General features: G+C 38.7%; 1 protein-coding gene and 1 long non-coding RNA gene across 3 annotated transcripts in view; one reads left to right on the top strand and one right to left on the bottom strand.

Moving 5' to 3' along the window:
- Nucleotides 1-391: 391 nt before the first annotated feature.
- Nucleotides 392-4,559, bottom strand: LOC106939897 (uncharacterized). Its single transcript, XR_001422944.1, has 3 exons — nt 4,484-4,559; nt 1,751-1,853; nt 392-1,224 (listed from the first exon to the last, which is right to left on the bottom strand). It is a non-coding gene; the product is annotated as an uncharacterized LOC106939897 (long non-coding RNA).
- Nucleotides 4,560-6,714: 2,155 nt separating this feature from the next.
- Nucleotides 6,715-11,650, top strand: part of LOC106939893 (protein NLRC3-like) — a 13,776-nt gene continuing 8,840 nt past the window's right edge. Inside the window, exons 1-3 of one of the 2 annotated variants that reach the window (XM_015022468.1) lie at nt 6,715-6,822; nt 9,074-9,108; nt 10,488-10,769. In XM_015022468.1, the coding sequence (XP_014877954.1) occupies nt 9,081-9,108; nt 10,488-10,769 (310 nt within the window). In that variant the 5' untranslated portion in view covers nt 6,715-6,822; nt 9,074-9,080. Of the gene's footprint in view, nt 6,823-8,975; nt 9,109-10,487; nt 10,770-11,650 lie in introns of those variants that run through there. The other variant, XM_015022467.1, reaches the window with a different exon arrangement.

The raw sequence follows: 11,650 nt of genomic DNA, 5'->3' as shown, positions 1-11,650 counted from the left end.
ACACTTAAAGTGCAGATGTGCTTTGACTGCAGAGGTCAGAGGTCACATCTAATTACAAACATTTATCTCCTAGATTTATATGGAGAAAACTAGAAATAACAAGAGACTCTGCAGCTGCAGCAGGAATGAGAAGCGAAGAATCTGGTTCAACCTGTCAGTGGGATTAAAGCTTTCTGCAGGTTTTGCTGTCAGGAGTTTCCAGCTGGACATGAAGGTGAGAACGATTCATCTCAGCCGCGTCACTGAAGCTAAACGTGTTTTTCAGCTATCATGCAGCTTCGTGTTACTTTAGTTTTTCATTCTGTTTAGAAGTTTTGCTTTTAAAACAACTTCTGTTCTCTGAGGCTGGAAACATGGAAGGAGAAAAATCTGAACATTGTGTTGATTAAATCCCTGGTTTTATTCCAGAATGCTACATGGAAACAACAGAAACAGGATTAAATCATGTTCTGCTGGATGAAACTCAAATGTGAAGGAAATCAGGAGCAGCAGGAGTTCACCCTGCAGTCGCTGGTTGCCGGTTAGATTCCCGCCTTCATCGTTTGTGTCCCGGAAGTGTTTGGAGGATGATGGTTAGTTTCTGTTTTTTCTGGCTCCTCCAGAGCTTCACAGCAGCAGGTCAGAAAAAGCTGAGAGTCGTTCCAACATGTTGAATCCACCGCTCTTCTGTCAAAATACAATTTCCCAAAATGCAGCACAGGGAGCCGCTCCAGTAGGCGGGGCTTATCGCTCCAAGGCCTGAACGAGGCGCTGATTGGCTGATGGATGATGAGCGCTAGCGCCACCATGGCTGAGTTATGAGTTTGAACTGTTTCCATCCGTGTCTGCATGAATATTAATGACTTTTCTCTTGAGCTAAATTATTCACATTTTTATCTAATTTCTTATTTCACTGCAGCAGTGAAATTGTGTTTTCCTGACATTAGCAGACTGAGATTTGCTGACATTGTCATGGAAACGCAGCAGGTGAAACATCCCAGTGTGATGAAGACTCCCCCAGGCCTTGATCACTGCAGCTGTTTCTGGCTGCTGCTGTAGCACCCAGACACCAGCGCCCCTTGGGGGCCTGGCGGTGGCAGCATCATGCTGCTGCCTCTCTGTGTTTCCTGCAGCAGAAGGAAGCCATGATAGCAGCTCTATAGATTCAGAGCCAAACACTGAAACTTCCTCCGGATCTGCAGCTTTAAATCCACTTCAGAACAGATCCAGACGTCCGGACCAGATCTAGAGGAAACAAACAATATCTGAACTGATCATTTCTGACTCGGCTGCTTGGATGTGTGTTTGGCTTTGAAAGGTTTTGTTGTGAAGCAGAAAGTTGATGAAGTTCACAGTGAAACGACTTCAGTCCACATGAAACCTGGTTTCACTCAAACAGTTTTTATTCACTTTGAGGACGGGACGTTTCTGATGCAACGAGGAGGAATAAAAAGTCAAAGCTGGAATGAAACGGAGATAAACTCCATGTTTCTCACAGACGTGATGATCAGTTTGCACAGCTGTTGTTCAAGGAGAACAGTTTTGTTTTTCAACTTTTGCTGATGGATGAAAATTTGCATTAGAAGATGAGATAATAACCCGACTTTCTAGGGTTTATTTGTGTGGATTTAAAGTCGTACAACTTTAGAGAAAAGCAGGAAAATCTTTAGGAGAAACCTGAGCAGCGTTCTGACAGACCAGACACTGAGAGGAACCAGAGTTTGCATCGTCAAAGTGACGACTGTGAAATCATCTGAATCTTGTGACTCACGTCTCCAACATGAAGACGGACCAGGATGCAGAACTTCCACCGAGCGTCACGTCACTCACAGCAGGTCAGGAGTCTCGCTCTTCACTTCAACACGACCTAAAACCTGGGACAGCAAGGGGTCAAAGGTCATCTCCAGCACCTTAAGTGTGCAACATTTCACTTCACATGAGAGCGTCTCGGTTTAGAGACCAAAACCAGCCAAGAAGCTTCAGAGTTTTCCTGAACGTAGCGCTGGTCTACTGGCCTCGGTGAGGCTGGTTTTATTGAAGATGTGTTCAGGTCAGCAGGAAAATGCAGCACTATTACGGACGGGACCAACGGCTCCACCTATGATGATGCTTGGATACAAGTTTATATGTTCAGATCTACATGAGATGAAACAGTCGTTTTTCATCACATATCTGGACGTTCTCCATCGGTCACCCTGACGTCTTTCTGGATTTATTCATTATTTACATCATCAATGGAAATTGTTCATCCAGATGTTTATCTTTGTTTTAATTTTTACTTTTATAAAGTCAGATCAAGTTGGCTTACATTAGTGTCGTTAAATAAGAGTCACTGCAGGATTTCATTCAGTCTGACCAGAAAAAATGTCCTGTAAAGAGTTTAACACGGCAGCTATATTTTATGATTTAAAACTGTTTTATTACATAACATCAAACAGTGAATTAAAATATGTCAGAATAATATTTGAGTCAGAAATATGTGAATATGACTCAAGAAGACTGTTAGTTTTTCTCTAAGCTCCACATTAAGTGGATATTAAATGTAATTAATGCAGCATTATCAGGGCTGTAGTTCCCACTATGGCCACCAGAAGGCGGAAATACCCCGCTCTGAACATAGAGGTGAGTTTGTGGAGCTGCAGCTGGTTTCTGACTTCTTTTAAGTTGATCATGTTTATATAATTCTCATTGTAAATATTATTATTATGGTCTGTGTAATGGACTGACAGATAATTTAATATATAGATGTGTTATTTACATACAGATAACATCTATATATCCTAAGTAAATTACACACTTATGTTTCCCAATTAAACAAATAACTGGTTTGTTCGCCAAGATACTGAGTTTCCTTTTTAGAGTCAAGAGAATATAAATGAAATATTCATTTTTTTACTGGAAAACAGAATAATTCAGATAATTTGGCTTCAGAGCCCCATTATACTATTTATATCACATCCTAAGAAAAATACACACTCGTGCTTTCTGATAGAATACTGAACTAACAAGCTAAAATGTACTTGCAGGAGAATTTAGTTCCTTGTTTTACTTTGAAAGAATCCAAAGGAAGTGCTATTCACATATCAGTTCTCCAGCTTTACTGTGGTTGTATATACACACTGTGTCCACTAGAGGGCAGAAGGCTGAATCAGTAGTTAGCTAGTTTCCTGCTCTTGATCGGCTGATGAAGCCCTTGTTGCTCTCTTGGTGCTTCTACTGTTATTTCTTAATTCTTCTTCCTACTTTAACATGAAATCAATGTTTTATCTGTCAGTGTGAACTAGAAGCAGCTCCACAGAGATGAAAACAGCCCGCAGAGTCTGAGCGGAGCTAGCGATGCTAACAGACTCCAGCAGCAGCTTCAGAGGAGCTTCAGCTCCAACAAAGCTGAAACAAAACTCTACAACTCTGGTTTAGACGCTGAGATGCTGAACTTTCGGTCTGAAGGTTGGAGAATATTTATGAAATGTTAAATTATCCTGGAAACATTCAGAATGAAGTCAGAGCAGGGCGGTTATGTACGGAGCCCTCCAGGGGACATGGGGAATTGTTTCTTTTGCGTTCCCTCGCAATAATCTACTGATCAGTTCATGATTCATAATTGATACTGTAAGCCTTTTTTATGGTGGCCGCCGTTCTTTCTGCTTTATATACAAGCTTATAAGGTTTTTCCATGGACTATTGGGTTATTATCGCGGGGTAATCAGTCATCTAATTGTGTCTCTATTGTGTTCGTGTCTGAATGGTTTAACTGCTTTCAGTGCCGTTCCATCTGAGGCTTAACAGACATAAACATGCAGTAAATAAATCGATTTTCAATCAGTTTTTTGCACCAAAGCGTTAATAATAATAAACACATTTTCACTGAGGCTCTCTAAGAGCAATATGAATGAAATAAGTAATTATTGATCCGACAGGCGCAGCGGCTTTGACACCTGGTGGTGTGCGTGTCGATGTGGGCGTGACGTCATCAAGTATGAATGGGAAGGTGACGCTGCTGGGTGTGGGTGTTTGAGGTCAGCTGGGTGGTCAGTCCTGGCAACGTTTGGAGCATGATAATCAGAATTAAATAAATCGATAATTGTGACAGAACAAAGAAGAGGTTTGGTGTTGATACTCGGACAGATGAGATTCACCGAGTTAACCCAGTGCGGCCCTCTACCACCATTAGTTTGCTGTGTTTTATAATAAAACATGTTTTTTACGGCCACCGTAAAAAGGCTTACAATATAATTATGCCGCATGAACTGATTATTGCGAGGGAACGCAAAAGAAAAAAATTCCCCATGTCCCCTGGAGGGCTCCGTACAAGCTAGCACATAAATTGTAAATAAAGGTTTTGTTTTTTGTTTTTAAAGAAAAAAGTTTCTATCGGAGACAAGCTGCTGTGATCACCGATACGAATGGTTGATGACCTGCTGAGCCTGATATCAGGCAGAGCAGGGACCAACTGAGGCCATTCAATGGGATGATAACATCCGAAGCGGATGAATCAGCTCCTTACCAGTCGATGCTCTCGATCCACCTGCTCAGGTACTGCCGGATGTCCATGGGGAAGGAGTCATCGTACAGCTGGTCCACCTGCTCCAGGTACTTACTGTCCAGCATCTGCAGCTGGCACCACTGCGCCATCTGGTGGCCACAAGCAGCAGCTGCATCAGGACTCACTAACTTAATTAGAGAAACTGGCAGTGTTGCAGAACTGGATCTTTTTCATCAATATTAATAAATGATTGACTTAAAAGAAGCTCATATATTTTGCTGAAAGGTTATTTGTCACCGTCTCCTGAGGGACCAAGATCAGCCCAGAGACCGACTGGAACCACAGACAGAAGTCTGGGTTTCCTCTGTGTTTTATCAGCCACCAGGCTTCACTGCCCTCTAAATTATGACACTTACTTGAATGTTTGGAACATTTTTAACCCAAAAACGCAGCAGGCCGCTGATGGACGACCTTATGACCCCACCGCCAGGCTCAGCAGGTTTTCCCAGGTAAGGCAGACGCTTCCTGATCCAGTTCTCCATTTTGTGTTAAATGATATTTACTAGTGTGACTTTTTGAAAAGTGATATTTTCAGTAAAGGGTTTGACCAGAAACCTTCACCTGTCATCCTGTCCTGTTGCTTCTCTCTGATTTCAACTCTGCAGCTTCAGGACTAAATACACATAAATCTAATGAAGTTATGGAGAGAAGAGTATCTGCTGCTAACCTGTGTGTGAGATGGCAGGTCAGAACAATGCATGTGTGTGTGTGTGTGTGTGTCTAATTAGAGGTTCTGCTCAGTTTCATCTCAGAATTACATTTTTGATGAGGCCAAAAACAGGAATCAAAGCAGCTCAGCGTTCTGTGTCAATCAACACACAGAACCAGTTTGTAAGTGAAGAGACATTAATGGGAGACATGATGAAAAATCGTACAAACAATCTACAGAGATCCAGAGTGGAATAAATTAATGTATCCAAAGAAATAACCTGCATGAAGAACATGTGGAGAAGTAGCAGGGAAGAGACTGAGAACAAGAGGCTTAAATATTGAGGAGGATGAATTAAAGACCTGGGCTGATAAACTAACAGGTTACAGGTGCAACTAAACAAAACAACCAACCTGATCCTGACATGGACTTTCCCAAAGGTGAACAGATTTAATCTGATTTTTACAGTGTATGTTGATGTGTCCTCTGTTTTGAATGTTTTTGTGTCAGTCTTTGTTTTCAGAGAATCATGATTAAGTTTCTCTGCTGCTGTTTGCTTTTATCTCCTCCAGTTAGAGAGAAAACTAGAGAGATTTAATGTCCACATTCAGGTTTCTCAGCTAAATATTGACTCAAAACTTAAACAATCTGGTAAAAATGTTTCTAATGTGGTGAAATAAAATCTTCAAGTTTTAAGATATCAAACAGTCAGAAAATGCAGTGAGATCATTTCTGCTGTGATTTTCTCCCATTTAGGTTATTATATTACCAGCTGGTTAAAGGGAGATGATAGTAGAAAATGATTAGATTAGGTCTTATTTTCCAGGTATAAGTCACTGTGCCGACCATCAACTCCTCTATAGAGCAAAATATTCTAGAGTTAAATGTGTGATGTACCTCGACCCAAACTGAGGCATCGATGAAACATTCCTGCACAGCAGAGACACAAACTGATAAACATCTTCCAGTAAACGCCTCCGGCACATTCAGACTTGTTGTGGCAGCTCTTGAATTTTCTGTTGGAAGATTTATTACATAACTAAAACCCTCCAGGCTAAAAGAGCCCAAAGTTTAAAGATCATTATGATCAGGAATGAAAGAGGGAGGTTCAGGTGAGCAAACTTACAGAAAGTTTCTTTCCTATCAACAATAAACAACGAGATTAAATAAATTAATAAAATCTGTATTTGATAAATATTAACATATCAGATGGTCGTGTCAACATGTGGAGAAACTTCAACATTTCAAGGTTCTTGGTTCTTTGGCTCAGATTAGAAGCAGAAACTATTATTAGTTTTATTGCTCTTGTGTTTCTGTGCAGAAATTTGTTGGTTGTTAAAGTTATTTATAGATAAAGCTGAAAATTTCCATTAATTTAATAAAATATGGATCCAAAAAAATCCTAAATATGTTTTAAAAATTATAAAAATCCTTTAAACTGAAATGTGAACTTGTTGTTCTTAGACATCTATTTCCAGGTAACGATGATCAGACAGGATTCCTGTCATTTCAACAGGTGAACACACCTCTGCTGTCAGAGGGGGCGGAGCCTCAGGTGGATCCGGTTTAAGTTCTGGAGAATCAGGTCCATTTCTCCTGTTGGCTCCGACTCGGTTTGTGTGAACAGAAGGAGAAGCAAAGATCTGATCAGGTGAGTTTTAACTCCACTTTCTACTGGTTTCCAGTCCTGACTGGGTTTTCTCTCTCTGAGCTGCTGGACAGAACCAGAACCGGTTCTGGTTCTGGTTCTGATGCAGAGCTGCAGCACCTGATTTCAGTCAGAAACTCTGATTTTCTCTGAGTTTTCATCTGTAACCCAGACAACCAGCTGAGTTTGCTCCCAGTTTCATACTGGAGTCAAACTGGTACCAGAAGGTTCTGAGATATCTGGGTTCTGGTTGGTGGATGGAAAATATTTCAATATGAAGTCAATAATTTATTGATCAGAGATGATTTCTCTGGGCTTCTACCAGTAGAAAATCCAGATTGAATCAGTCTGTGGTGACAGAGGACAGCTGATCACATTTCAATCAATTATTGATCAATAATAAGTGATTATGGTGAAATAACAACACAGCGCCCCCTAGAGTATTTAAAACCATCTGCCCCACCCACTGCTGCTGTTTAGACCTGAACTGATTTGAAGCATCAGAACCTATAAAAATACCTGCTGGACCCATTTACCACACCCAGAAGGAAGTCGGCCATTTTGGATCAAAAATGTTGTGTATATATATAAAAAAGTCAGAGGCCTCCTATTGACAGTTCCTTCAGCCAATCACATTCAACTTACACATGTACAGACCATCTTTCTAAATTTACATACTATTCAAAAACCTGTGAGGCACCACACAAGCTTTAATGCTTTAAAGAAAAAAACAAAACAAGGTAGTATTGAACGTAATGTCGTCATGCGGTTCTGCTGGTTCTGTGGAGTTTTCTGTATTAGAGGCCTCTGAAATGTTTGCCAACAAAAACCTAAAAAATAAAAACAAACAAAAAAAACTCAAAACATATTCAATGTGTTCACATTATTGCACGCATTTTTAATCCAATTTAAACCAACATGCTAACGCAGCAAAAGCTGAAGAAGGCTCTTCCATCCGAGCAGTCGACACATATTGTATTGCCATTATACACTAATGGCAATACAAAGTAAAAAAATATATATCGACTTAATTATAAAACTAATCAATTAAAGGGATAAAATGATGCAACAGATTCAACTTAAATACAATAATTGTGACTCAACATGTTCGTCTTGGAGTAGCTTTACAAATAGTGCTGCTCTGGAACAAAACACAGCGTTTAAAAACAGGGTTTCTTAATGGGGCCTATATATATATATATATATATATATATATATATATATATATTACATTTTGACCTTGAAAGTAAAAAGTGAACTAAAAATGTGAGATTTGTTTGTGAAAGCTCAGATATTTAAGCCGAGTTTCTTTGATACAAAGAAAACTTTCCTCCACTCTGACTGTTGCTCTATTTCTGCGGCTCACTATGTTTTTTAAAATAATTTGCCATATATATGCTAAATTATTGATTCAATCACAGTAGTAAGTTCTACAAACTCTTAATATTAAGTCTTACATTTTATTTTATATTTTAATCACTGAATTCTTTCACTGACTGATATTTCCAACATGCATCTTCTCCTTTAGTCTGAACTTGTTTTTATGTAACAAATCAGAGTTCCTGGTGAATTAAAGAAAATCTACTTGTTGTTAAATATTTTTCTATTGTTGGTTCAGTGTTAAATGTTTGGGTTTGTTCATGTAACATAAATGAACTGAGACTCTTTATAATCAATGCAGTTTTTCCTCTTTGGGTTGGTGGCAAGATTTTGACCTTTGACCCAAATGGCTGCAGTGAGCCTTTTAGTTTCTAAGTAAAACTGTAGCAAATATGTTTGTTTTGCCATCTGGGAACCAAAGTTGAGCATTTCAAGCCAGAATAGCAGAAAACTGTTGATGAACAGGAAATAATCTGTAAACCTGAGAACTAAACACACAGACTCCTTCCTGGAGGAGTTTCTGCAGCTGATGCTGCCACCTAGTGGCAGCATCAATACATTACAGTCAGATGGTAAAACAAGAGGTGAAGATGTTTCAACCTGAAGGAAATCAGAATGACTGACAGTCAGGAACATGTGAACATGTCATTGTGAAGAAAAATTTGATTGATGTATTTTTATATCACTAATGTTTTTAATAATATACACTGACATTGTAGCTTTAATAATTACATAAAATGTTTTTTGGTTTGTTCTAGTGTGTTTTAAATTTGTACTTTTTGGGTGTTTTTAGTTTCCATTTCAACTGCATAAGATAAAGTAAATTATTTATGAAATAAAGCCTGAAAAATAATGAATTGTTCACGTTTTCCAGGTAAAAGATGGCGCAGCAGCAGGAAGTGGATTTTGGTAAGTGATCAGAAGCAGAAATGAAGAATCTTAAAGGATCAAACTGACCAATCACAGCCTGTGTTGCTGCCATGTGATGAAGCTCAGCCTCAGTGTCTTTATTGTTTTCATGCTTCCTGTTCAGTGAAGCTCTGGTGGAAACATTGTGAGTTTCTGTGAAACCTGAAGGTAAAAACTGAACTCAGATGGAAACTAAAAGGAACCGAAGTGAAGAACAGGCCAGCAGCTCTGATACTTCAGGAATGTTTACTATATCCATATATATCATTTAGTGGATATATCAACCAATCTTTATTCCAGACACAAAAGAGGTCCATAGTAAAAAAAAAACAAAAACAAGAGAAAAAAGAAAACAAAAAGAAACATGACATATTCACTGAGTCACAAATAAATGATGACGCCAATGTTTCCACAATCTTGAGAAAAATCTCACTGTACTAAAAACAGGGTTTACTAAAATTGCTATTATATTATTGCATGACACGGATAATCTACACATACATTTATACATGAGATTCCTGAGCGCAGCTGCACATGTGGGAACAGCGTTATGTGCAAACATGTGGCTAGCACTGCTCCATCTAGGCACTTTGAGTAGGAGCCTCAGGCCATCATTGTATGCCACATAAAGTTTCTGCAGGCTACTTTTTTTGTATCTTCGCCATAGATGGGCTGTGTAAAATGAAGTGCAAAAAACTTTAAAAAGAGCTATCTTCACAGAGGATGAACACATACCAAACTTTCTGATCAGAATATTAGCCTGTGCATACATCATACAATACTGCCTCCAAATGTCACGATCATCAGATAGGTCATCAGTTATGTAATGTCCCAGATATTTAATATATCTATATATTTAATATATATATTTAATATATATAGTATTTATTTATTATAGGGTAATAAATCACATCATTTATTAATAATTTATTATTTCAGATGAAAAGACTTGCTATGTCTTTTAATATCCAACATCTAGCGACAGAGATCCTAAAGCTTAGACGTGAAGACATGGTGATGATGGTAAAGAGAGGAAAATGTTTGTTAATCAGTCAATATTTTCATCATAATATTCACCAATAATATCAGAGTTTCCTGTTTTCCTAAAATAGTTCAGCTCCATATTTAGAAGGTGTTTCTTTTATTGTTCTTCCTGCACTGATGATAGGAAGTGATGAACCAGAAGCTTCATTTGGTCTCATGTAGACAGAATCAGTGGTCGTCACTCAGATATGAGGCAGAAACACAACAGCAGGTTTAGACCTGAGGATCAACAGACTCTGAATCTCTGGATGGAGAAACATGAATAGTTGATCTTCATCACGTTTTTCTCTCTGACGTCGATTTGAATTCATGTTGTTTCTGATTTCTGTCTGCAGGAGAAAAACTTTTCAAGGTTCGCTCTGAGTTTGTGGAGAGAGTTTCTGAGGAAATCCTGAATCAGCTCCTTGATGGCCTTGAGGCAGATGGGGTCTTTACTCATTTGGGGATAGAGGATATACTGCAAAGGAACCAAACCAGAGCAAACAAGGCCCGCGCCACCATAGATGAGGTTAGGATGAAAGGACAGAGAGCCAGCAGATTAATGATCAAACGTCTTCATCTCATAGATCCGACTCTGTCCAACCAGCTGGGTTTGTCCTCTGACTCCTCTGGTCCAGGTGAGACACACAGTTCATTAAAGCTGCTTTTACAGCCTCTACTGTCTTTATGACCGACATGTTACATCTTTATGAGACAAAAACTGAGGAAAACTATTATTTACATTGGTGAGAGGTTTTCATGTCCTTTTATTTTTATTTTCTTTATTTTGTGTGCATGTTATGTTATTGTCTGAGGATAAATATGGTTTAGTTTCATCGTTTACATTTACACAATAAAATATTAAAATCATGAAAAAACACCAGGTTTGATCAATCAATCAAATCAATAAAATTTTATTTGTATAGCACATTTCAGCAGCAAGGTGCTTTACATAATTAAAGAAAAAATAAAAACAGCATGTGACATTGAATAAACAGTAAGAAAGAGAAAGAGATTTTGAAAAAAAAAAAGAAGATAAAAACATACTTTTGTTAGGAATTTAAGCGCCTGTCGTCGCCGGACTCCGCCGTCCGTTTGATGCTTCTTGGTGTAAATAACATCGAATGTACTCAGATTTCAGATTATTTAGATGAGTTTTGACGCCTTGTAGTTTGATGTTGTCCACAGAAAATGTTTGTATGGCTGCCGCACATTTTCACGCCAGCAAAAAAGTGTGTGGTTATTTAAGCAAACCTTGAAGGAAAGTAAATTTTTATACATTCCAACTCTGCGTAAAACATGGCACTGCTGATTTTTTTGTGCGCACGCATGCTTAATATCAGGGGTTCCCAAACTTTTTCCTGCGAGGGCCACATAACTGTTCCCTTTTCTGGTCGGGGGCCGGTCTTAGTTTTTCGAGAAAGAAACCTTAGAAAAGTTGGATAGTAGGCTGGATTACTGCCGATGACATATTCGCGTTTGTAGATAGATTTTTACCCAGAATGCAAATGGAAAAAAA

This window comes from Poecilia latipinna, unplaced genomic scaffold, assembly GCF_001443285.1.
Source record: "Poecilia latipinna isolate Pla-1442-1.1 unplaced genomic scaffold, P_latipinna-1.0 Scaffold3019, whole genome shotgun sequence".
Lineage (NCBI taxonomy): Eukaryota > Metazoa > Chordata > Actinopteri > Cyprinodontiformes > Poeciliidae > Poecilia > Poecilia latipinna.
Note: the sequence above shows the minus strand (reverse complement) of the source record. Positions and strands in the feature narration are given on the sequence as shown.